At 38.8% G+C, this 27239-nt stretch overlaps 1 protein-coding gene across 3 annotated transcripts in view; it reads right to left on the bottom strand.

The window, feature by feature from the left end:
* Positions 1-16685: 16685 nt before the first annotated feature.
* Arhgap15 (Rho GTPase activating protein 15) overlaps positions 16686-27239 on the bottom strand; it is a 662961-nt gene continuing 652407 nt past the window's right edge. For 2 of the 3 annotated variants that reach the window (XM_004636636.2, XM_004636635.2), the window contains one exon: positions 17681-18044. In XM_004636636.2, coding sequence (XP_004636693.1) covers positions 17861-18044 — 184 coding nt within the window. In that variant the 3' untranslated portion in view covers positions 17681-17860. Of the gene's footprint in view, positions 18045-27239 lie in introns of all 3 variants that reach the window. The other variant, XM_023721429.1, reaches the window with a different exon arrangement.

The following is a 27239-nucleotide window of genomic DNA, read 5'->3' as shown; positions in this document are numbered from 1 at the left end:
AGTGCTGGGATCACAAATGCATGTCACCATACCTGGCTTGGACAGGTCTCTTTGTCTACCTTTTCTGAAGTAGTTTTATCATTATCACTTTTCTTGCAGAGGTGATTTTCTTTGTTTTCTGAGAAAATTTTAGTCTTAACAAATTGAGAGTACCTTGCTTATTTATTTGATTACTTGTTGGACAACTCTCCTAGTAAATTATGTTTCTTACTTGAGGGTAGAGATTTTGTCTGATTTAATACTTTCTGTATCCTCATTGTCTAAAACACTATGGTTCATGTGTAAGGGTCACAGCACACATAATTTGAATGAATAAGTGAACAAATTATAATGACACTTTGAGAAATTTTCAGGTAAAAAGAAACATGCCAACAGGATGACAGGGAATAGAAATAATTTTGGAATGTAACGAGATGCCCTGAGGAGCCTGGTAAAAGGTGTTGTGTGAATGCTTTCCTTTTAGGAATAAAATTCCTTTGCTTAAAAAATTAATTAGTGCATTACATTTAAAAAAACAAACAAAACTGTGTCTCTATATAGTAGCATGTCCAAGTATTAAAAAGCAAATAAGAAAAAGTATGTTTCAGAATGATACATAAAATATCCATGTGTAAGAATGTAAATGTTAAACTACATCAATACAAAAATTGTTTATGTATGCAACTTATGTGGTAAATGTCTAAAACATTGACTTTGTGGAACTTTCCATGCCCTATTCATTACATGGTTAGTTTTGAGGTATGAAGGGAATGGAAATCAGACAGAGAACAAAAGAGACTTCATATTTATCTGCAAAGTTTCATTTCTTTTATTTAAAAAGTCTGAAGCAAATCCGACAGAGTGCTAACTTTCTGCAGTTGGGTGGCTTGAAGCATGTTTATCATATTTTTCTTTATGATTACTGGACTTTCAACATTTTCATAAAACTAAGTTAAGGGCTATTTTATACCTGTGGTCTCAGGGGAACTTAAGGATTTGATTCATAAAATCTTGTGTCTTTATATTTATATCAGGAGTTAGCTAATTCAATTTGGCATCTATCTTTATGATTCCTGGGTGGGCTCCCTTCTGGCTGGCGTCTGTGTTTTTTGGGTCAGACTGCAGTGGTGTGGAATGTGGAATTAGGAGGGAAAACATCTGTGTACTAACTCAAATATCTCTCCTCTGTTCATGTAGGGCTTTCTTTTCTTTCTTTCTTTTCTGACCCAAGAGTAGCAAAAATATTTGCCGAAGATGCATTAAATATCAGAGATTTATTGCACATTATCATATCCAATATTCTTTGAAGTACATGTTATCCTTATTTTATAAGTGAGAAGATGGAGACTTGGAGCTTGTTTGTCCCCAGCCACAAAGGAAATAGACAAGAGAGGCAGAAGTTAAAAGCTAAGTTTTTTTAACCCCAGAGCTGGTGGGTTTTCTCTTCAACCACTTTGCCTATTGCACTGGGATCAAAAAAAGCCTACTTTTCAGTCTTTGCTTGGGATCTAGAAGCTGCCTTCCTTTCACACAGACATCTGATCAATGATCTATATCTTTTGTGAAAGCCACACCTAAATTGAGCTGATTTTCATTAAGAATCTGATAACTATCTTATTAGTATCCGCAACCCTGGTACAAACTGGTGTTCAGTAAGTAATAAACAGTGGACATTTTTATTATTGGTTTGTCTATATGTGTTGGGCGGAAGAGAAAGAGAACATATCAAGTGAAAATCAGGAAAATATAAAGCAAAAAGTGAATAATATTAAGAATTGTTTTCTTAACCTTTTTGCTTTGAGCTACTTAAACTGAGCTTTGTGAAACAGTCAAGATGTCTTCTCTCAGGATTTATTTCATTTTTATCTTGCTCTCCAAAACAAAGAGAAATTTCTGGGATAGGTTTTTCAAGTGAGTGACATGCGTCCAAATATCCCTGTGTGGGTCTTGTCCACCACCCTACCAAACCACAATGCTGAGCTCTCGCATTAGTCTGTAGCACTAAGCATGCTTTCGCCCTGTCACCCCTGGTCCACTCTGGCTTCCACAGAACACTCAGGAGAGGTGAGTCAACCTACAGCTTGTCGGCAGGCTGGGAGGCGCTGTGTCTTCAGATGTGTAAAAGGGCTGACAGAGTATTGGAAACAAGTAATGCATTTTAATTTTGAAAGATCTTTCTCACTTTCCCTCACAAGATGACTCTGCGAATTGATTGAGTGGTGAGGGATGATGATTCCTGAAAAGTCATCTATATTGATTTTATTTTACCTTTGGTGTAGTTTCGGATGCTACAGCTGTACAATAGTAACTTTTCAAGTATCTGTAAAGGATATTTCTAAGCGAAATGCAATATTTCAAATTCCTCAAACTATTTCAGCATGCAAATGGACAGAACAATGGAATGAGAATAGAAAAGAATTAGTACTTGTTAAAGTTAGGCAATAAACAGTCTTGGGCTTATTACAGTATTCTATCTACTGTTGCATATAGGTGTAACTTTGCTTTTGTATTTGCTAGCTGGAGTTTATCTCCAAAGTTTTTTTCCTCTTCAACTATATGGCTATCTTGAAATATAATTTGTATAAAAAACCTGAATGTATGTTTAATTTAATTCCTTTCTCTATACATTTTTAGAATATTGGATCATTTCCTAGTACTCTTTGTTTTTTCCTTTAGTGAATTCTTATGTCCTTCCTTGTGTTTGCAGGCTTACCCAGATTTTAAAGTTATCTTCAATATCTTCCAATCTACAGCAGTTGCTATATGTCTTGGTGGTTTGGTCAGTGGTAATCTTTGAAAGTGGGCTTTTGCATCCTCCTGAGGTGACGCTGTGTGCCTTTGCAGGTTCCCCATCTTTAGGCACTAGGGGCTGGTCCAGGGTCATCTCTTGTTCTTCCTCTCCATGCTTTAGCAACCGTTATTTCTCTAGAAGTGTGGGTATTTTTAATCCAAGCCATGGAAGAATGTACTTGTCCTACTGACACGAAAGGAAAACTATGAATAAGTTTACACTTAAATAATACTGGTTGTCTCAGCAACTTTACAGTCTCCCGGATGGGCTGCCTGACACACACCTTAAAGGATAGGAGGTTTATTTTGGCTTGTAGTTTCCATCTTCCATTGATTGGTTCCAAGGAAAAAATGGTATGGTGGAAGGATACTGCCCAGGAAAGCTTTTCCATCCATGCAACCTAGAAGCAGAGAAAAAGGGGAGGAACCAAGGACAAGAATAAGCCCCTCCATGTCACATCCACCGTAACCCAGGACCAATCTCACACCTCCTAACAGCATATTCGGCTACTGGCCACATGGATGGGTAAAGCCACTGATGGGTCTAGAGTTCCTGTGAACCAGTCACCTCCTACTCAGATGAGACTTTGGGGCAGATATTTTAGATCTAGATTATAACGCTGGTTAACAGAAATTTAATTGCAAGCCTTTTGTTTTGTTTTGTCTTAAGAACTGCTGCAAGACATGATTATTTCCATGATTGGAGTGATGATTTAATGATATACACTCCTTATTATTTCAGCAAAGCATACTTCTCTTTAAGACTTATTTGGCTTCAGATGTCTCTTTTTGCTGATTCTGAATGTAGTAGGTTCAGTGGCTTCTGAAATCTTTGCTTTGTGTATCTTTCTGGTTCACCATTTTTGCCCACAGAATAACTAGCTTCTAAATTATATTTGTTTCAGCCTCTTTGATTTTATGTTTAACTAGAGAGTGAAAATCAAACATCAATACTATCATTTTTATCAACAAAGTTGTATTTTGGGCATGACAGTGACTGTCAGAACAGTAGCTAGCAGTGGGCACACACTTTCCCTTGAAGGTGTAGCATGTATGATCTCATAACCTCGCATAATTCTCTCCCTGATCCTGAGAAGTGCCTCTTCTGTCCCTACTTTATGGATGAGCACATTGAGGCTTATAGAATCAGGGTATCCCTTTCAGGAGCTATGAATCACACAGAGGTTTTTCTCAATCTGAATCTGTCACCCTCAACAATGGTTCAATGCTTTATTTCTTGTTCACAGTTGACAGAGACACAGAAATATGGAGTCTGTTTTTCATTCTTATAAATTTTATAACATTAACTGAGGAAGGTAGCAACTTCACAAAAATTTTTGTATTGCAAGTAGCTTATGAGAAGAAACACAGTCACTTCCCTCCTAATCCACCTACCTGGTGTTGCCAGATTGATTTTACTAAAACGTTTTTGCTCTCATTACCCCCCTGCTTAAAACTCTAGAGGTCCCCCACTGCCTACAGGATCAAGTCCAGCTCTCTTGCTTGGCATTTATGGGCTTCCAAAATTTGGCCCTTACCTGCCTTCTCATGTGTGAAATTCCACTGTGAAGCTGGCATGCGAATGTGGTGTCTAAGCCAAAGGATATGTCTGGTACTTTATGTTTTTGTGCTGTAGAATTTTTGTCACATTAAGGGCCTCCTTGATTTTCTTAGTTGCACTTAAAAAAGTTGACCCATAAAAGATACAAAGTTGACTCCTCCTATGATGGGATATTCCATCGTGGGTGACCAGAATACTCTGCAAGTGCATTTTTAAGATTCCTTTTTTTGGGCCTTGTGCATGTCACAGTCTTGCCCCAACACCCTTCTCTCTTCTTGCCTCAATTGAGCTTCACACATCTTCTGCCCTTGGAAGTGCTCCTGCCTTCTTCATGTCCTTGTTTTGTAGGATCTGATTTGAAATTCTGTAGCATTTCTTGCCTGTATCAATTACCATATATAGACTAAGTTATCACTTATATATTTTTAAAATTATACTTGTTTTTTTCTAATTATGAAAGTAACAACTGTTAAAAGCAAAAACTTGGGGATATGCCAGGCATGATGAGAGAAAATTAATTACTGATAATCTCACAACCCAAGGATAACCACTGCTAATATTTTACTGTGTGTGTGCACACATATTAAGATACATAAGCAACAACTGCACCACGTCGTACTTATAAATTTGCCCCTTGTTCTTTCTCTTAGCAAGTTTATCTCCTGCACAGTCTTCACCTACAAGGGATTTTAGTCTGTTCAAATTCCATGATATAAACATTCACCTACTTTTCAGTTTTCTCTTACTAGATATTGCTTTTCTATTATAAATAATATTTCAGTAAATAGATTTTTAAGTATCACTGTAATACTTTATTTCTTTTCACTCTGGTGAACCTAAAAATATTTGTTAATAGTTTGGTGTTAAAACACACACACACACACACACACACACACATACACACACACACACACACACTTCCCAGTCTGTTCCCTTGGGCTATTGTGTAAGCTTCTCAAGGTTACATTTCTTCGTTGACATACGGCATCACTGCAAGATAGCTGGTATGAGATATCTGGTGTAAGGGAGGAAAATGTGAGTCATTATTTTCTTTCTTTCTTTCTCCCTTTCATTTACCTCAGTTCTCTACCTCTGGCTAGGCCACCATAAATCCCTTTAGGGAAAGAACTTGTCTCAAGGGCCTTGTCAGTTGTGCAGATGACTATTTCATTGTGGTTGATAGCTGTTTGTTGATATTGATGAGGAAGATATTCAAATTTGGCTGAAGATTGCTTTATAAGAAGTTATTCTTTGAAGTGCTCCCACACGAATCCCAAATGTTTCCTGTGGCCTAAAGAATTTAAGTGTTTGTCTTGTCCAAATAGTCATTTGTTGCTCATCTTAATTTTCCAATGTTCCAATTTTCTCCTGTATTCTTATATTCTGGTGATTATTGTCCATGTGGATTGGGCCTTCTACTTATATGCTTGTACACAGGGACTGGGAAGACCTATGCTACCCTCATGTGATGGCATTCGTCGGGCACTAACACATGGCCCTGCCGAACCCATCTTTGGCTGAGCTAGCCAGTTCAAAAGCCAGCTTCACAGTGAAATTTCACACATGCAAATGAACCATTGTGATCCCAGTCATGAAAATTCATGGAATAGTGGCTAGTTCAGTGTGGATGACCTGTCAATTTGGCAGCCAATCATTTAGTTAAACATCCAAATTACTGGCCAGTTACTCAGTCTAAAGCTAGTCTTCCCGCCTGTTACTGGGTTCTATGTAATCCTATTAAAGCAATGACACTGCCTTTGATATGTGGCAGCTAGTGGTGTAGAAGCCCTATGCAGGCCCAGGACATGTGTCTGGCACAGTTTACACATGGGCAGCCTGAGAATGGACCACTTGTGCTTGTTTCTGGATTTGTTCTTCAAATACTAAATATGTCCATTAAATAATAGGTAAAAGATCTTAATTACCTGGGTGCCCATGTTTATTAATGTCAAAAGTTTATATGATAGAACCTATCAAACCTGAATCCTCACTTTATTTATTTATTTTGTATTTTAGTACAGGGTCTACAGGGTCTCCTTACACAGATAGGACTCAGTGATCCACCTGTGTTCAGCTTCCCAAGAGCTGGGATTACAGGTGCACAGCACCACACCCAGTCTCAATTGCTGTCTTAGTATGCATGCCCCAGAGGCAGAGCCAGCATGGCATGCCGGGAATTGAGGCTCAGTATCCCAGTTGCTGAATCTACCTAAACAGGTGCTTTAATCCACTGAGCTATTAGGCCGGCCCTTGTATTCTCTCTTATGTGGACTACCTGGCTTTGTTGAATCTAGGTTTAGCTCCTTGGATGAAGCTGTACTGTGAGAAAATCAGACAGAAAGCTATGAGGACTCCTCAGGGTTTGGTAGAATTTGGGGTTTGATTACACTGACTCATCTGAAATTGAAAGCAGACCTAAGGTGGTAGTGATTTGATATATGGAAAAATAAATGTAGTCCACTAAAATCTCATCACAGACCTCTTGGAGCACATAATAAAAGTCTAGATCTGAATCCAGAAAAATGGACAGTCTGTCCTGAAAGTTCTGGTAGCTACTAAAGCCCAGGGCATCAGGGAGCTATGAGTCTGAGGTTAAGACTTCTCTAGATGTGCAGGCAGAAACAGAAATAATGACAACGAGACAGAGAGAGGCTATCCCTGCTAGCAAGAAGGCTAGAAAAGATAGAAGAGATATAGAGAGGTGAGCTTTAAGACAGAGAAAGATGGAAAGATGAAAGTAGTCAAGACCGGTTCCCTTAGTGTATCATAATCTACCAAAAACATGAGCAATGAAGTTATAATCAACATTTCCTGGTGTTCACAAACCTGAGTTTTTTAAATCTCTTATATTAGAGGCATGACAAATCCAAAACCTGAGGGCTTTTGACAGGTTGAGAGAATGTATAAGGACAAACATTTAATTTTAAAGGCAAATGTGCAACTTTTTGAAGATGTGCCGTTACAAATGAAAGGAATATTTGACTGGTAAATGCAAAAGCCTTCTGAACACTGGAGGAAAATGGTGGCTTAATTCGAGTAAGCATAACACTGACCAGGAAGCATGAGGGTGTCCTCAAGGTGTTTTGCCATAGCTTATCTTACTTAACTCTTGTAATAGCATTTTTGTTAGCTAGGACAGAATTGGCCACATATAGTTTGAACTTGAAGAAATTGAGACAGATATATACAGATACTTATCTGGAATCACAAATGGGTTGTGAAAAAGTGAATTCTGGAAATCAGATTTCCCAGCTTTAATTCTTGGGTGAATTCATGTATCTCTGTTGAACACTAACACCCTTATATACAGCGCATATTAAAAATATGGTGTACCTTTATGTTCTAGAATAAAATATATCATTCAAAAATAATGTTGAGATGGAACAGAATAATGGGCCCATGATGTCTGGAACATGAGAGACCCTAGAGGTGAGACTCGGACCCACTCATGCTAAGGGTAAGGACCCAACGCTGGGGCCTCCAGGGCTCAGCAAGAACCACTACCTCACCCATGTGAATGTCTAGAAGAGACACCTCAAAAGTGTGAAGACTGTCCTCTCAACACCTTGTTGTTTAACAAGGGAGAAGCAAAATTTCAAAGTGCCTATTCTGGGCCATCTATTTTAGATAGGATGATACAATACAATTCTGAAAGATCATCAGCAAGACAAACCAGTTATTTCCTCTGATACGGTTTAAAAGTTAAAAATTCCACGTAGTGTCTCTGAGAAGAAATTTTTATAGTATAATGTAAATTCTGTATGTTTTGGCAACCTGGGAAACTTCATGTGGCTATAAGGAAATCTGACAGATTAACTGCTCCACTTCTTAGGCTGTAGTAGAGATTTCTAGATATTAATAAGTAATATATGTATTAAAGATGGATGTACACACACATACACACACACATATATATATATATATATCCTCATATGTCCATGTGAATGTATATATATATATATATATATATATATATATGTGTGTGTGTTTTGGGGAGCATTTATAAAATAGATTAAGCCTTTGGGTTATTTAAACGCTCCTTACTTACAACTTGCTTTTTGGAATCATTTAGCTATGCAAGATATCACCATATTCAGTATTTTTTAATAATAAACATGTCTAGTCAAAGAAGGCATTAATGAAGCAATTCCCCAAATAAAACAGCCCATGATATCTGAGTTGCAGCAGAGAGAGACTGTGGTCTTTGTAGTTTAATCAAGATCACAAGACTTGTTTTGAGCGTCTGTCATCTTTAATTTTACAGCACTTCATTTCAGAGTAGGACTGCCAGGGTCACATGCAATTAAAACACAGGCAAGATTTGTCTTGTGAAATCTTAACATAAAAAGTAATGTGTTACTCCATTTTAACTTTTCTACTGAACTCTGTGAACTCACTAATTACTTTTCCCCCCTCTTGTCACCTTTTTGATATGACATGTATTTTATAGAGGAGATAGAAGTTTGGATTTTTTTATATCATGCATATGATTGAGGATAACAAAATTAAACCAGAGAAAAAAGGAATGCGTTTCTCAGAAATACATTTTTTAGTAATATCTGAGTACTCCAGCTTCAATTACAAAGAAACTCATATATCAAGTTCTAGGAAATAACTGTTAATCTGCTTAACTAGGGCAGGTAGAAGTGTAATAAGGGACCAGAGATTTTATAGAGGCCAGGATCCCGAACTGGAGTTGATTCTCTGGGGTGTAGGCAAAGGCACTTTTATGGGATTGGTTGTGGAAAGCATTAAAAGCCAGCACCAAAGTGGAGATTTGGAGCTGGAGGAATGCTGTTGCATCGTAGTGATCAGTAAATTGCATAGACCCTTATTAACCTTATTGATAAGGAGCTTAGGGAAGTCCCATTCAGGCTTCAGTATATCCTCCTTTTTGTTCTCTTGTCTGTCTCCATTTGCAATCTCAGCTGCTTTGTATGGAGGGCCTTTGTGTTGCACCTCAAAATTCAGTGTGAGTCGTTGTGCCTTTAAGTTTGAGCAAGGGAATGAACCGACAGCTAGCCCCAGCTCAGGCGGCTCCAGGCCTATTTAACTGGTGCCCAGACACCTGGAGAATGTTTGAAAATTTTGTACTTAAAGAATCTTTTATTTTGCTCCTCTTTCAATGCAGCTGGGGTCCGTAGGGATCAGGGGATTATTTTTGATACCTGTCGAAAAGAGTTATGTCTACACTGATTTTCCATCCCTCACTACTAATTAACCTTATTGTATACAGGAAACAGTCTATTTAATACCTGCATTCTTTCTGTAATGCCAAGTAAAATGAAATCCAGTGTGAAATCTAGTTAGCATTTGCCTTTTTGAAGTCAATTTTAAGTTTCCAGTTTTTGTGACTGTGACCTCAGAAGTGATAGCTAGAAAAATAGTGAGCTCAAACCAATTTTGGGTTCAATTGTGTTCTTCATTGCTTCCAACTTAAAAGCTGCCGTTCACCTGGACTTGTGTGGAGACTAAGAATCAGGACATCCTGTGCTGGACATTATTTCCCTGGAGTCTTCTGTGTACAGCTCCCTGGGCTATAAGGCGTCACGCACCTTCCCCAAAGCTGCCCAACTCTGTTAACTTGGTTTCTTGCCTGTGCATCTGAACACCTCTGTCCTCTTCCTGTCCACCAGAGAGGCTGGAATTTAACAGATAGACACATCCTGCCTGGCAAATTGTGCCGCAACAAGGCAAATAGATGCTGAAGGAGAGGAAGGAATCTGAGCCCAGGGTAAGATGTTAAAGGAAATTCCATTGGTGGAATGTTTTCAAGGGGGAGAAGAAAAGGTAGGGTCTAGCAAGAAAGAGCAGAAATTAAACTGTGTAAAATGTCACCAAATGATGTGGAAAAATCCACACATCTTCAAGTATGCTGCACAATATGGACTAGAAAACATTTTGCTGGTGATGTGAGAATGGTTAGAGCAATGGTTGTATTCCTGCTCTTAAAATGTTGAGTGTGTGTGTGTGTGTGTGTGTGTGTACGTGTGTGTGTGAAAAACACTTATCAGCTTAGATGGTGCCAGAAGAAAGGGAAAAAGAGGATTTTCAGGCCAATGCTGTATATTTTCAAGATTTCTTGGCTTTTGAGATTTTTTGTACATTGGTCAGAAAGCCTACGCCCTGTAGCGTTTGTCTACCACACAAGCCACACATTTGAAAGTGTGAAGAAGGTGCATAGAAGATGTCACTGAGTATCACAGATGCCTGGACGCTCCCAGATCTGAAGCAAGATGTCAGAATATGCTGTCAGACTAGCATGAGTTATGCTGGCAAATCTCACTGTCTCTCTGCTGTGGCTGTTGAGTTTTAGGAAAGAGGCATTGCTTGGGAATTTAGATAGACTTGAAGAGAGGTTGATGAAGTTGTTGTCTGATGGTCCTTTCCTATGTGGGAACAGGAATCAACTAATGTCAGTGATTTGGCTGTATGTAAGGCACTGCTGTCATCTCAATAAGGAAACTCTTTGGAGTGCCACATTTGAGCTCATATTGCTCATGTTCTGGGTGTTTGTCTTGGTTCACTATCTAAAGAGGGTCCATGGAGCACCAACCAGGGATGTGGGGTAGCCACTGTCCTTCCTGGCTATCTTTGTGTTGTTTATTGATTGAAAACTGTTCTAGAAAATCCAGCTGATTGCTTGAGAATTTTGAGGATCCTGTGTGCTTAACTTCAAATACGTAAGATAGAAAAAATTAGATGTGTAAATTTTTAAGGTGTGTGTGTGTGTGTGTGTGTGCACGTACGTGCATGTGTGAGTGAGTATATGTTCTTCCCTTCTGCCAGGTCTCTCACCAAGACAGCGAGACATTTTCATTTCAGCAACACTACTACAGCAAATTGTCTTCCTTTTGTACAAAATGTTCACTGTATTCTCATGCTTTGAATGATTCAGGACCATTCTCTGGCAGCACAAGGCAGTGTGTGTGCTTTTTTTCCAGAGTGTGTTTTGATGCCTGTCTCTTTTTCAATTATATTTAAGAGGAAGACTGCCGAAGGACCATTTTTCTATCTTGCATGCAACTCCTAAAGAGCCAGATTTAATGTCGGTACAGTATTAGGCAGTAGGATACAGTGGGTGATAACTGGACTCTGGCAAATACAATCTAACCTTGGATAATACAATATAAGGTAGGGTCAAAACCAGGGAAACAAATACTTTTAAAGATTGAGCAAAGAGGTTTCCTTTCTCTCCTTTATATAAGGAAGCAAAATGATCAGAAATATGTTTATAAATGAAACACTATGAATATTAAAATATTAAAAGCAAAATACGTCAACAATGTTTAAATATCTCATGACAAAAGAGATATTCTGTAATCTCTGAGAAGTCATACCTTATTCTTTCTGAGAGCTCAGAGGAAGGTAAAACACTCATTAAGCATGGTAACAGAAGAGCAACCAGGCTACCCACATGTGGTATATGAATATTTGGAGTGTTTACATGCTTACAATACTTTAGCTCAATTTTGTGAGTGATCATATGGTATCATGGGTAAGGCAGAGCCCTCTGAAGCCATATTGTTTGGATTTGAATATTGATCCAAGTTACACGAACTTGGCAATTTCATTTTTTTCTTTTCTATTTCTTTAACTATGAATCAGAATAATAGTACTATCTCTCTCCACAGAGTTGTGAAGATTAAGTAAGACAATCTAGGGCCAGCCAAATAGCTCAGCAGATTAAAGCACCTGCAAGCAGGTGCAGGGGCCGAGGGTTCGAACCCCAGGCCTGCTCTGCTGGCCCAGCCTCCAGTGGCTGAAACGTGATTGAGACTGGGAGTGGTGGTGTGCACCTGTAATCCCAGCTCTTGAGCGGTTGTAAAGAGGCAGATCACTATGAGTCTGCTCTATTAGTGAGACCCTGAACACCCTGTAGACCCTTCCCTAAAATAAAAACAAATAAATAAAGAAATAAATAAATAAGACAATCTATACAGCAAGCATATAGCAAGTACAACATAAATGTTAGCTACTCAAAATTAGTCTTTCCAGGACTGGCTTTTCTTGGTGGTTTCCCCAGAGAATGAGAAAAGCAATATTGGCCCAAGATAAAAGAGGGAGTAGGCAGAACCAGGTGTGGTAGAAAGAGCCTATGATTGTCCGGAAATTATGCGGGTAGTGTGAATGCTCATTTGACTTGGGAATGACTTGGTCAAAATACCCAAAAATAGTGACTGCCGAGTACCAAATGATGGCCACATATCATGGTATTCCCTCAGTCCCAGCTAAAGCAGAAATGGCTCTGCTAGCGGCTTTGTTCAACAAGAAGCAGTGCTTTGCGCTTAGCAGTCATGATCAGGAAGTGCAGGAAAGTCTTGGACAACTTCAGACAGATGCTGATCCATAAGGTCAGTTTCTCTATTTGATGCCACCGTCTGTCTACATTGAGATTTTCATTAATAATACTGTGAATATGATGACGTTGGAGCCTACAAATGCTCCCTGCTTCAAACTCCATTTCTTAATGTTGCCATGAGAAGCTGTACAGAACTGATTGTTACCTTCCTGCTTAAAAGAAAAAAAAAAAAAAAAACCTTTCAGTGTCTGAAGATAAACTGGAGATGTAGGAAAATACATTTTGTCATGGCATTTAAGGTTTTTAGAGTTTGGTCCTAATGATAATTCTCATTATATTCAGACCATAAAGTTATTAAGTCAATAGGCTGGGGGTTGATCATCTACATCCTTTAGGGATAACTGATAGTTTCCTAGTGTATTACTTGTGCTAACTTCTTTCACATAATTCCATTAGACAGTCCTAACGGACAAGATGTGTGTGCTGCTAATAGGGCAGGAACTTGAGACACCCAGAGTGAATAATCTGTCCAGGGTCTGAAGAAAAAGTTTTTCTAGGCACTTTGTTTTCTGTTCCTTCCCGTGGCTCCATCTCAGTCACTTCCTTCTGAACTCTGCTTTGTGCACTACCATTTTCTGGGGAGCAAGCTCTGCAATATCAGAGATCAGGGAAGGGAGAACTTGGAGGTCACAGAAAAAGGTTCTTAGGTCAAACTTGTTCACTTGTGTTTATTTTGTGCCTTAAAAATCAGATTTAATGTTGACTCTGAATTTTTGGTTTCCCATGAAAGATCTGGAGGTTTGGCAACATTGTGCTCAAGATCCTTTGTTTTCTAATTGGATAGGGCTTTCAATTATGAGCCGTGGGATGGTGATCCTGTCATATGGCACATGCTAAGTGAAGTCAGGCTCACAGTATAGATGGAATACACAACGCCTCCAAGAAGCTTTCTGTGACTGAAAGAAAGAAGGGCCAACTCCCACATGCTGGATAGATAATTGTGCCCAAGTATTTTAGGGAAGGATATGCAGGGTGTTCATGGTCTCACTATGAGACTCGTAGTGATCTGTCTCTTTACAGCCTTTCAAGAGCTGGGATTACAGGTGACGCCACCACGCCCAGTCTCAATCATGTCTCAGATGTCACGACAGCAGCTCCAGATGAGCAGAGGTTGGTCCTTTCAGCCAAGCATAGAGCTTGAGTTCTCTCCAGCATCGATGGCTTCATGGGGCCTGGTCGGCTCCTCTTCCTGCTCCTCTTTGCATTTCTTCTACCCACCTGGACCTATTGAGTATGTTAGCTTGCAACTCTTTGTCTACATAAAAATATGTATACTAATGATTAAATAGTTTAACAGCAGAATTTTAACAGCATAATTTCAGATTTAATATGTGATGTTGTTACTAAAGGCATGTTTTAAAAGCATATATATATTATATATTATATAATATATATATATATATAATGGGTTATGGGCTTGGAATATAGCTCAGTGGTAGTGTTTGCCTAGTAAGTATGATGCTCAGGGATTGATCTCCAATACAATAAGAAAAAAACTGAGTCCCTGAGAGAGTTGATATTGTTTTGGTTTTATTTCTCATTTTTGATAACAGAGCAATTTGACCCAGAACTCTTAGTGACAGTCCTTTTGGATCAAATTCTTTGCAGGGCCTTTTAATTATGAATTGACAGGGTGATTAACTTATAATTCACAAAAATAAATGTGGAAAAAAGAAGTACAGGTCAATTTCTAGCTGTGTTAAACTGTAAGGACAGTACCATTGGCAAGTGATTGCTTCCTTTTAACAGCTTTTCTAATTTTTCTTAATTGGATCCTTTGTTTTCTAATTGGATAGGGTGAACCATCATATGGCTTTCAATTATGAGCCATGGCATGGTGATCCTGTCATATGGCACATGCTAAGTGAAGTCAGGCTCACAGCATATATGGAATACACAACGCCTCCACGAAGCTTTCTGTGTCTGAAAGAAAGAAGGGCCAACTCCCACATGCTGGGTAGATAAAACCATATTGGAAAGGAATTTTCTAAATGACTTTTTCCAGAAAGACTGAGTTGGACTTGTATGCTCATTCTATAGACTTAGATTATGAATTCTGAAAATGCCCCTGAAAGGCAAAATTATGATAGTCTTAGAAAATGTTAAAAAATACCTTTATGAATATTTGCTGACCTACATGGTTCTCAAGATGGCTGATCTTGATGCTTAAGCTCTGATGTCTCCTGGTGATTGCCAACTTGCTTAGATTGAGAAATGCTAAAGAACTTAGTAACTCATACTTCTCTGTGTATCTGTAGGGTGCTTCCACAGACAATCAACTCTTGGGACCGAAAACCAAAGTGAGAGGTCCACCTAACTGTGAGAAACACCACCTAACATGCTGGGGACCTAGATAGAACAAAAGTGAAAAGAGGAGGGGTCTTACCAGCATAGGCTGGTCTCTCTCTCTCTCTCTCTCTCTCTCTCTCTCTCTCTCTCTCTCTCTCTCAAACAACACAAGGTGAGCAGCTTTGCTTTGTCACACACTTCTCCCATGATGCTTTGGGCTTGCCACATGGTTAAAAGACATGGAGCCACCTGACCATGGATTCAGACCTCTGAAACTGAGCCAAAATAAAGCTTTGCTCCATTCATTTATTTCCCACATTTTGTCATAGTGGTAGAAAGCTGATTAACACAGTTCCTGATCTTTTATGGAACTGTTACTAATTCTTTGATGATTTTCTTCCTCACCAGATGGTGAAACTAAGGTTAGGAATTAAAAAAAAGAATATGTGCCTTGTATCATGTATGTGTACTAGTACCTAGAGTTCTGTCTAGCACATGTGCAGATGTGCATGCACCTAACTAGGTGATTTGTTACCTTCTTATGATTTCTCATTGGGGAATATTGATCAGCTTTGTAAAATATACTCTCCTTGTGAACCAGCATAATGTGATTATATTCTAGGCTTTAAAACTTGGAACACTGATAGGACCACCATTGCTCTTTCTAAGATGTTATGGAATCGGAATCTAATCACCTTTTCTGTACCTTTCAGAGTGTGCAAGTCAGATCCTGTGACAGACACATTGGCTCAACACTATGGGATGCTCTTTCTCCAGAGAGGAAGCATATTCTCTGATTAAATGCCCTTAGCAGGCGGGAACAGGACACAGCTGGGGTTTGAATTATACTAAATCCCATCAGATTGGAAATCAAGAGGCTGGTGCTTTTGAAGATTATAAATCTGGAAAGCAGCTGAGACGGGGCTGTGAGTCCCTGCTCAAAGCAGGTAGTACCACTTCTCTTGGCTTTCATGGCTACTTCTTTTTGGCTGATGCTTCTAGAATAACTTTAAAGACGGACACATGTGAACCGCTAAGATTTTAATGTCACAACTGCTCAATCTACTCTTTCCTTCTTCTGAAAGATATAATTAAAGTCTGGGGGGAAGACCTAATTGAGAATGTCATAGCAATGAGAAACTTGAAATCGAGTGCCAGAGTTCTTTTTTCATCTTTCTGTATTTTACCAAAAGGCATAATTATAGTTTTATGCATAAGGATAGTTTAAAGTGGGCCACACTGTTGGCTCCCTGGTACTGGTGACTTCAGATCACGAGGCTGTCTCTCATGGGCCTCTCTTGTCTTTGCGATATGTGCACAGGCCTTGCTCGATGGGACCACACTTCACCATTCATTGTGGTTGCTTCTCTGTTGCTGGCTACAGGCCTCCTCACTGATGCCATTGCTAAGATGAAGACATTCAGAGGGGCAAGTGAACCCAGCGCTTCCTCAAGCAGCCTGTGGATGCTGGAGCTGCATGTACATCTGCAGTCCTGTGTACACCGACCGAATAGGCCCCCTTGCTCTCTTAACCCGCTAATACAGACAGCCCACGTGTCTGAGCTGATGGTTGCCCTAAGTGTTTGATCTTGCGTCCATGCTTCACAAATTTTATTTACATGCTGTATTTTTCATTTTATGAACAAATCAATAACTAGACTTACTCTTTATTGTGCTGGATTAGTTTTATTTATTCCATTTGAATTTTATTAAAAAGCTGTCAAACATAAGTCTACATTTTTATCAGCAGAATATTTCCATAAAACAAGGCATGAGATGTGCTCAGCTAGACCATCCTTTCAAAATGAAACAATGTTTGATATATTCTAGACAGTTGCCCTTTTGTTTATCCATGACAACTGAAACTAACCATCAAATGGATAAAGCAATTCACATCTAGTCAAGTAATCCTTAGGGCATATGAAAACAAAGTCTTCTAAAAAAGTTATTTCTAGATGGATTTAATGTAATTCACCAATAAAGTATTCTCAGAAGCACAATAAAAATTCTACATAAAATGATATAGCCAAGGAAAGGATGACACACAGTTTGATGAAGATTCAAAATGAGCAGTTAACACTAAAAATGAGCAGTTATGCTATTCCTGTATAAAAAAGATCAAAATTACAGGGCACCAATTTGCCTCTAATTTATAAGGTGGTATGTTTATGGAACCACAAATGGTATTTACCAAAAAAACAAAACATATCCAGTGGTAAATGCTTTGTCATTTGTTTTCAGAAAAACATTGCCACTCAACACATTGTATTTATACATTTCATCATACAGCACTGAGAGTAGCTGGATTATACTCTTGAAAGATAAAGTATCTCTTGTTTTGATGGAGAATTTGATCTCCTTCATTCTATTTAAAAATTATGAGCTTCTGCCTTCTCAACTGTTTTGCTTGTACCTGCGGACATGTGGGAGGGTAGGAACATGGCCCAGGTAACAAGGGCTGTGAGAAGGCACATGTGTGCACACACACTCACACTTGCAGCCACTGTTACCTGTACGCACTTATGCATTCATATATATACAACCCCATACCCGATATTTGTAAGTAGCATCTGGGCTAGAGTTTGGATGTGTGCTGTAATTTACAGATCATTTAAGAGTGCAAGGCATACATAACCCACTTCCAGAAGTGCTGGGAAGAACAGCACGAAAAGGGTTAATGTAGAACAAATATAGGCAAATATTGTTGATTATTTTATTCAAATGTTTGGAACTTAAGCACAAAATCATCGTTAAGTTTTCACAAAATGAGGCATCTGTCACTTGAGAGGAAAAAAATATTTCAGAAATATGTTTACAGAAATGTAAAAATATTAGGCATCAAGACAGATGTGAACATATTCTGAAACTCGTCTTGTCTGTCAGTCTTCCTCCGAGCCGAAGATCTCACTGTACTTGCCCAGCATGAGTTCTGCTATCTGGTTTTGGTACACCATGTGGACTGCCATGTTGCCTCCTTCATTTTCGGCTCTCAGGAGGGTGGGGCCGAACACAATCCCTAAACTTTGTGTGGACATGAGATTTTTGGAGGCTCTGGCCACTATCCTGTGTAGAACAAGAAAGAGAGAAAGAGATATTATATTGGCATTTGAAATGAACTTGTTGCTGCTTTGGAATTATACAATGATTTCGAGTTCTGAAAAACAATTTGAAACGGTGCTATTTCATCTTCTACCCTTCCTGTTTTACTATATGAGAGGGAGCCCTACCTTGATAAACTTTTAATCCTAATTGTACCTGGTCATCATGGGTACTGAATAAATCTTTGTGAAATGAATTAATAAGTATGTTAAGCAGCAATTAATATGTTAGAATTATGAAGAATTGGCTTCTGAAACACTCATAGCCAATAGAGGATACAAGTGAGATAGCCATAAAAATTTGTTTAAGAATCCATGTACAATGATTAGAACAATATATGCACAATTCATAAAAGTAAGTAGACATAAAGACCAGGAAAATTAAGTCTTTAGTGATGTAGAGTGAATAGTGTTCTTGGCAGATGTAACAGGAAGACGTATTGTAGAGGAGACAGGTTCCGAGACATTTAGGTAAGTGGCAAAATTTTAAGTTTCTCCATTCGTTTGGACAGCCAGCTTAGCTCACACCTCAATAACACACAGAATCCTGTAGCATTTGCACAGGAAAAGAATCTCATTGCAACCGAAGAAACATTTGCTCATGGGAGGGTGGTATGGATGGCTGAGGAAATGAATACCAGTGAAACACTAGGATGCAGTTTTATTAAGGGTTGTGTCTTCCCTGTTTAACTCAAGACTCGAGGAAAATAAAGCATCTCTCTAAACATTGAGACTTAAAAAATGATTTGAACTTATTTTTAAACAAAATTCAAACCATATGGTTTTAGTGATGCCACAGAAATAAGAAGAACAGATAGGGCAGGGGCTAAGAGACAGTGTATGGCACTCCAGCATGCTGCTTGGCCAAGGGAAAGAAGGGTGCAGGGGCAGGAACCCTTTCTGACAATCTTAGGTTTTCTAGCCTCAGCGCTGATCTAAATCAGTGCAGAGTAGGTCAGACTTTGAGACTCCCTATTTGGCCTATGTAGAGCTGCACTATTTAGCATCAATAAGGCAGGAAGACTCACTTTATTTCCAACCCCTGAGAAGGTCCCAGTCACACACATGTCCCCTGACTCGCACCTGCCCATAACATAAGTCATTGCCTGTAGTGTGGATAACAAAATGTACTTACCTTATGTTGACCCAACATCAATAATAATTGACTGCTGTTTTAAGTCACTTTATTGTTTCATTTAATGCTCATAACAGCCTATAAACAGCTTCTACCTAGCCTGCTTTATGAAGGAGAAGACAGACACAGCTTTATGAAGGAGAAGACAGACATAAGACACTGGTGAAGTGTCTTATGTCATACAGAACTGACAGACTAGCTCAGGGAGCTTGGTTTCACAGTATTACTGGGGTCTGTTACCACCCTTGGGCTTAATAACTGCTCTGGTCTCTCACTTTGCCGCCCTCTCATGGTCACAAAGTCCATCCCAAGAGGTCCTTAATTCTCATCTTCTCTGTGCAGTTATGACTGACAGTCTAGCTATATCACATTTCTTGTGGGTAAAATTTGAAATAGATAGTCAAGATATTTGCCTTGCATTTTATTTTTCCTCTGCTTTAAGTGGAGAGCACTTGTACCTGTGAGCCCAGTTGGCATAGCTACAATTCTGGAAAAGATTCTTGTATTTTTAAAAGTATCAGTAAGTTATCAGAGACCTTAAATTTAAAGTTTCCTTTGAAATATATATATATATATATAGGCTACTTTGCTGCTTCACTTGCCAAGAGCCTATAAAATGATTTTACTATTTTCTTATCTGTCCTAGGGACAAATAGAGTAGTCCTTCTTCTCTTTATAGTGTCACTTTTCCTTAGCTCAAGTTCTTTCTCTAGCCTCTGCAAGACAAATAAGTCACAAAACCCATCACTAGAAAGGCAAAAGAGATTTTCATTCTTTGTTTCAAATTAATATATTTCTATGGTACTAACTCCAATGATTCCATCTTTAAAAAAAACTATTAAAGGTAAATATGGAGGGGCTGGGGATATAGCTCAGTAGCATAAGTGCCTGCTTGACAAGCTCAAGGTCCTGAGTTCAATCCCTGGTATATATTAAAAAAAAAGGAAATATGGAGAAGGATGACATAAATAATCAATTGAGTACCTTGTAAGCATGATTTTCCTTAAGAACATTAGGCATGGTAGCAGAGGTCTAAGTTGCTAAGGTTTACCTAGCAGAGAGCAGGGCTCACAGGTGATAGACACGGAGAAAGTTGAATCAAACATTCAAAACTGCTATTGAAAGTCTGGTGGTGAAACAGCTCCACAGGATAACTGGGCAAATTGAGATTAGGATTTGGAATCCAGGGATATAAGAGGGAAGAAGGAATAATGTAAAGATGGATTGAGAATTGAAGGTTGAAGACACATTTATCTATTGGACTATGGCTATAATTTTAGTTATAATTTAGAAACAATGTGATAGGAGTTATCTGGGAACTGCACCCAGAAAGGTAAGGATGGGGTCGGAGAGATAGCTTAGCAGACTAAGCACCTGCTTTGGCAAGTGCAGGGAGCAGTGTTCAATCCTCAGTCCTGCATGCCATGCTGGCCTCGCCCCTGGGACACAGTGAGCTGGTGACTGAGTCCAGGCATGGTGGCACATGCCTGTAACCCAGCACTAGAGAGGCTGAAAGCAGGAGGATCACTACAAGTCTGAGTTTCACAGTGAGACCCTTTACCAAATATATAAAATAAATAAAGTCAACAGAAACCAACCAAGATATAAAATTATTGAAAGAAAAAGAAAAAAAGAAAGGTAAGGATAGAAGTCAAAGCTGGTCTGAGAACTGATCATCAGATAGGGCACTGTGGCTATCAGAAGGTCATAAGGTGAATGGTAAGAAGAGTTCACAGCATTGGAAGGACTCACGTGGGTAGAGGGGTAGGTGTGCTCACTAGGGGTCCTGGAAAGACAGCTAGCAGGAGGCAGGTCGCAGGAGGACAGCAAGGATGGTGAATGAGGCCAGGCTTTTCTTTGTGTTTCCATATATTAATTATATTATATTATATTATATTATATTATATTATATTATATTATATTATATTCTGCTCAGCAAAAGACCTCATGTTCTAAGCCAGCGTGAGACCAAATCCAGAAGATGGAACTAGTACTGAGTTTAAGCAGAACTAGGAGTAAGAGGCTAGTGCTGCACATCCAAGCTCCCCTCTGCAGAGACCTTTTGGTCCTCGTGGTCCACAGCAGGGACTTCATGTAGGAGAGTTCTTTAATTGCATGGTGCCTCTTTCACATGGACAAATGTTCATTTTATTTTTATGCATGTACAAATATGGACTATTCACTGCACCTCCAACCTATATCTCTCTTTTTTTTTTTGCAGAACTGGAGATTGAACTCAGACTCTTGTGCTTGACAGGGAAGAGCTTATTCTGCTGAGCCATCTCCCTGGCCCCCAACCTATCTTTTGTTCCCCTTTCCTTTGATATTTTCTACTTGATTTATTTTAAGATTTATTACATTAGTTCAAATTTGCAGTATCTAATGATTACAGTTGGTACTTGGACCTTACACATTTTAATTCTTTTTGTGTTCTATTCCTATTCCTCCCAGCCTTCGCTGGTCCTCCATCTCTTGGCCCTCTTCTTATTTACAAAAGCTCCATTTCTATTTTTTTCAATTCTTTTTCCTTCCTTCCTTTTTTCCTTCTCTCTCTCTCTCTCTCTCTCTCTCTCTCTCTCTCTCTCTCTCTCTCTCTCTTCTTTTTCTCTTTCTCTTTCTCTCTCTCTTTCTCTCTCTTTCTTTCCATCCCTCTTCCTTGTCCTCTTTCCCTACCTCTTCCTCTTGGTCATCTTCCCATTTTGAAAAAGATCACTCAACTTTCTGTTATCTTTTATTTTGTTCTTTACTTATGTTTTGGGCTTCTCATTTAAGAGAAATCACGTCACATTCAAGCTTGTGTGTATGATTTAGTTAACTTTAAGAAAACTCTGTCTTATATGTGTTTTAAGAGGCTTGTTTTATGGAAAATTGAAAACATAATACATAGTTTTTCATTCTTGCTATATTTACATTATTGCAGATTGAACTTTTATAGAAGCTTGGACATTTTCTCCTAAGTTGGAAAAATCAAGTTACCTGCAATAACTTTTAGAAAAATTAGACAAAGTTAAGAAATCATGGATGTATATGTATTACACAAAATATGTGCTCCTCTTTCTTATTTCCTGTTACAAAATGTGGACTTCTGTGTACAGATACACAGGCAAGGCATTTTCTGTATGGTTTTTATTCAATCTAGTATGCAGGAAGGAGAATGCTCCAATAATAAGCTGAGGCAGGAGGACTTCCAGTCCAAGCAGAGCCTGGGGAAGCCAGAGATTTAGTAAGACACTTTCAAGAAATAATTAAACAAAAGGTTAGGAGCACGTAGTTCAGTGGGAAGGCCCAGTACCACTCAGACACACAGAGACATACACACACACACACACACACACACACACACACACACGGACACACATCCCAAACTGAAACAAAACCCAAACCCCAGTTCAACCCATCCCCAAACAGAAGACAGTCAGTTATATTTCCAGTAGCTTCACCTGCACTTGAGTTGTACTGTTGGAGAGACGAGTCTTACTGAGAAGCCACGTGTTTGCACCACAGGTTTAGCAACACCACCAGGACAGCTTTCACTAAAGGGAGTTCTGCAAACACTATATATATATATATGTATTTCATGAAAATGGCTTTTCTAGGTAAATTTTCCAAGAAAATTATGGGCCATTTTTCTTCTGGGAAAGTCACAATTACACAGAAACATAAATTCCTAGAGAAAACGTCCTACTCATCTTTAATTTGTGTTATGAACCTGGCTGGAGTAAGACATTGCTGGAGGGGGGATAGTGTCACGGGCATAGTAGACTCCTACCGTGCTGCTGGGAGGTGAGTCCAGCAGTTACTACATCCCTGGGAGTGTCTCTGGAGTGTAGGGCTATACGGTGCTACCTGGGAGTGTGGGTCACTTCCCTGGTGCTATTAAATGAGCTGCTTTGATCTGCTGTTTTTGTTTGTTTGTTTGTTTGGTTTTTGTTTGCCTTGGAATCAGTTAAACATGCACTGGATACTTTGAAACTAGAAGTTAAATTAAACCTTTCCTTCTTTAATTTGCTGGTGTTGGCTATTTTGCTCCAGCAATCTGAAAGCTGGTTGATGCATACATCTTTCTTAACTTTCTTGAATACCATATGCAGATTCTTTTTTTTTTTTTCTTTCTAAATGACACTGAGGAGTGTGTATTAAAAAAAGTTCTGCTCTTGAGTGCTTTTCCTAAGGGCCATCTAACTGTGTGTAGTTGCAAAATTATTGTGGATTTTCCTGTCCTGGCCTCTTAACCTGATAGCAGTTAAGTCACAAAGAAATCAGATGGGGTCACTTTTGGCCAGTTCCACTCCTTTGTGGGGTTAGATTTTATTAGTTTTTGACTCTGTGGCAGTGCTATAACTTCTAACCTACACTTTAACCTGTTTTATGCAAGAATATGAAAGGACCCCTTTTATGACCACACAACCCTGAAAATACAGAAGAAAAAGTCTGAATAATAAATGGAAGTGCAGGGTAGAGAGATGAATGTAGAGTGAATCGATAGGTAAGAAGGTGCAAAAACATTTAGCTCTTAGGTCAACATTGTATAATTCTTGATGTGTGTTTACTCCCCATTAATTTGCTTTCAAGAAATTTTTACAACAAAGACGCCCAATTTTAAGCCATAATGTAAAGCTCAAGATACATGCCTATGAATGCCCAACTAGAAGGAAGGTAACCCATGCTTCAGTTACTTTGGGGAAAGGCTATTTATTAACACTGTTTAGTTTAACATAGCCTGACAAAAATGCCTATTTATAATTTTATGAATTTGTTTATAAAATAGCATTCAACATAAACTCATTGTAAAAGTATTTCTTTTTCTACTAAGTGCATTCAAGTTTACAGAATCTAGAAATGGGTAAGAATTCATTTTCCTGGCAAGAGTGAAAAGTGATGTACACTTTATAGCATGACAAAGGTGAGGAAATGCCAGAGCTGCTTTGTGTCAGATTCAAATGGCAGGAGCAATGATCCATCAATTTAAGGTTGTTTAGAAACAGTCTACAAGGGCTGGCGAGATACCCTGCTTAGGCAAGCACAGGGCCTGAGGTTCGATCCTTGGCACCATAGGTCCCATCTGTCCCATCTGTGGGCTCACTGAGCCGGCCCCTGAGTCTGCGTTTGGTGGCACATGCCTATAATCCCAGCTCTGGAAAGTCCTAAAAGACAGGAGGATCACTATAAGTCTGAGCTGTTTATTGAGACCCTTTCCCAAAAAATACATTTAAAACCTCCAAAACTGGAAACAATCCATAATCCAGTGCTATAGATGTGGGACCCTATTCCTACCCCCCACTTACTGAAAAAAAAAAAAAAAAAAAAACAAAAAAACTCAAAAAGCCTAACGCTGGGTAAGGTTTTCCAAAAGTGAGCCAAATTGCTAACTCAAATAAATTTCTTATTTGTGAGCTGTGCACAAAAATCACAGCTAAAAAATTGAAGGAGGGCTTTGCTACAAAACTAAAAGTTAATCTTGGATTAAGAAGACCAAATTATTTAATAGTAGCCCAACACCAAACAAATACATGCCTGTAAACTTCCTTATGAGTTTATGCTTTGTTGTTGCAAGAGTGCCTGACACTGAAAGCCACACGATCACCTGCAGGACAACTGGCAAGAGTACTGCACATGGCCTCTCTCCGTAACTCTGGAGTGCTGCGGTTCTCTGACACACACACACACATTTAGGATGGCTTCTGCAGAATGCGGAGAGCACAGTGATAAATACACTCCTGCTATCGGGTCGCACCTGGCTTGCAAAACATAGCTCAGCGATTGCATAGGAAATGTTAATTGTGACTTTGACCACTTAACTGAAGAGAGGCTGTTAAAAACAGAATACATTTTCAATATGCTCAGCTTATGTTTCCCTTAGCTGTAGCTTTTTTTTTTGTTGGGGGGAGATCCATGCTAACCATATGCTTGCCTCCCCTTAATTTTCACAAGCTACGCTGCTATATGCACTGGTCTTTTTATGAGATTAGGAAATTAGCAGAAATCCTGCCTTCTTTCAAATTATGGTCACATGTCTGAAAAATGTTCAAATATTGCAAAAAGAGGACAGCATTTGCAAACGTTTCTGCATTTGATATCAGTGTGATCACTGACAGATGATTCAGATATTTTAATATGTAAATCCATAAATCGATTTGTTTAAACTAATTGTAGCCTTCAATTTTACATATAGATACTATATTATGATTTTTCAAAATGGCTGATACCTATTACATTAAATGAGAATTATTGCTCTATTTTGACATTTTCTATTTAAGTCATCTTTAAGCTGTGTATTCTCAAAGCACATTATGGAAAAGGAATTGTGCATTGATAGCTAACATGGCCTGATTTTGACATGCATTGAATCACTTGCCACTAATTTCAATGCCAGCCATTGAAACATTTTATATCACTCACTTGTTTCATATTTTTATTACTTGGACATCATAGAGATATCCTAAAGCAACTTTAAAACAATATATGGAGTATCAGATGTGCTATCAAATCTAAAAATTAAAATAGTGGTGCAAAGTCTCCAATTAATGATATTTTTAGCTAACCTATGTATTCTATAATGTATCGACTATGACAAATAAGATTGGATGTCAGAGTAAAACCTCTACCTGCTGAATACCAAGACAGAACATGAATAGAACTATTTGTTGAATGCTTTCTTTAAGCTAATCACTGTTCTTTAGATATATTACAGTTTTTAAAAAGTAGATTTAGAAATCAGCTTTAAATATTTTTTCTGATTATGAAGTAAAACATTCAATAAGAAGAAATTTGAAGTTTAGAGGAGGGGTGGTCAGATAGCTCAGCAAACTAAACTGCCTGCTTAGGCAGAGCGCAGAGGCCAGGGTTCAACCCCATGGCACCACAAACCGTGCTGGCCCTGCCCTCGAGACACGCTGAGATGGTGATTAAGACTGGGTTTGGTGGTGCACACCTGTAATCCCAGCTCTTGGGAGGCTGATCACAGGCAGGTCACTAAGAGTTCGATCTACCTAGTGAGATCCTATAGGCCCTGTAGACCCCATACTAAAACAAAACAAAACAAAAAGCCAATGGTAACTCAATCGATGTAATCATTTATTCATTCAGAAATATCAATTTTGTACCTACTGTGTGTTGGGCGCTATTCTGAATGTTGGGGACAATTAGACTGAATAAACTAGAGACCCTGATCAAATGAAATATATGATCAGCTCTCCATGTCTATGGATTTTGCAACTGTGTATTCAACCAGTTGTAAATTGAAGCTTTATTAATTTTTTTAAAATTGCATCTGGGGGCCAGCAAGATAGTTCAGTGGACTAAAGTGCCTGCTTAGGCAAGCTTAGACAAGTGCAGGGACTGCTGTTTGATCCCTGGCACCACATACCGTGCCAGCCTTGCCCCCAGGGTGGGCTGAGCCTGCCACAGAGTTTGGACATAGTGTTGTGTGCCTATAATCCCAGAGCTGGGGAGGCTGAAAACAGGAGGATCACTATGGGTCCAAGCTGTGTAATGGGACCCTGCAACAACCAAACACATTAAAAAAAAAAGCATCTGTGCTGATATGCAGTTTTTTCCTTAGTCATTTTTCTAAATAGTATAACATGATAATCATTTACATAACATATGTATTATGTATTATAAGTAATGTAAAGATGTTTAAAGGCTATGCATATTTTATATGTAATTATTACTCTATTTTAGATAAGAGACTGGGAAATCTGGAATTTGGTATCTGCATCCTGGGAGCAATCAGTATCCACTTCCTCAGTGGTACTGAGGAAGGACAATAATATCATGCGGGACACAGACAATGAACAACACGCTAATCAATATACACTGTGATTTCAAGCATGGAAGTGTTTTAAGAAAAATAGTTTTTCTGCTGACCATGGGCTGCTTTAAAAACATGTCGGGGGCCTGGAATCCATCCTAGGAGACTTTTCTGTGCTGAGCATGGGCAAGGCCTGGCTGCTTGCATTTTTGCAATTCTCATGTAATTCTAACATGAAAGAGTGGAGGGGGGAAGGAAGGAAGGAAGGAAGG

Source organism: Octodon degus, unplaced genomic scaffold (assembly GCF_000260255.1).
Source record: "Octodon degus isolate 3935 unplaced genomic scaffold, OctDeg1.0 scaffold00082, whole genome shotgun sequence".
Classification (NCBI taxonomy): Eukaryota; Metazoa; Chordata; class Mammalia; order Rodentia; family Octodontidae; genus Octodon; species Octodon degus.
This window is presented reverse-complemented; position numbering and strand designations above follow the sequence as displayed.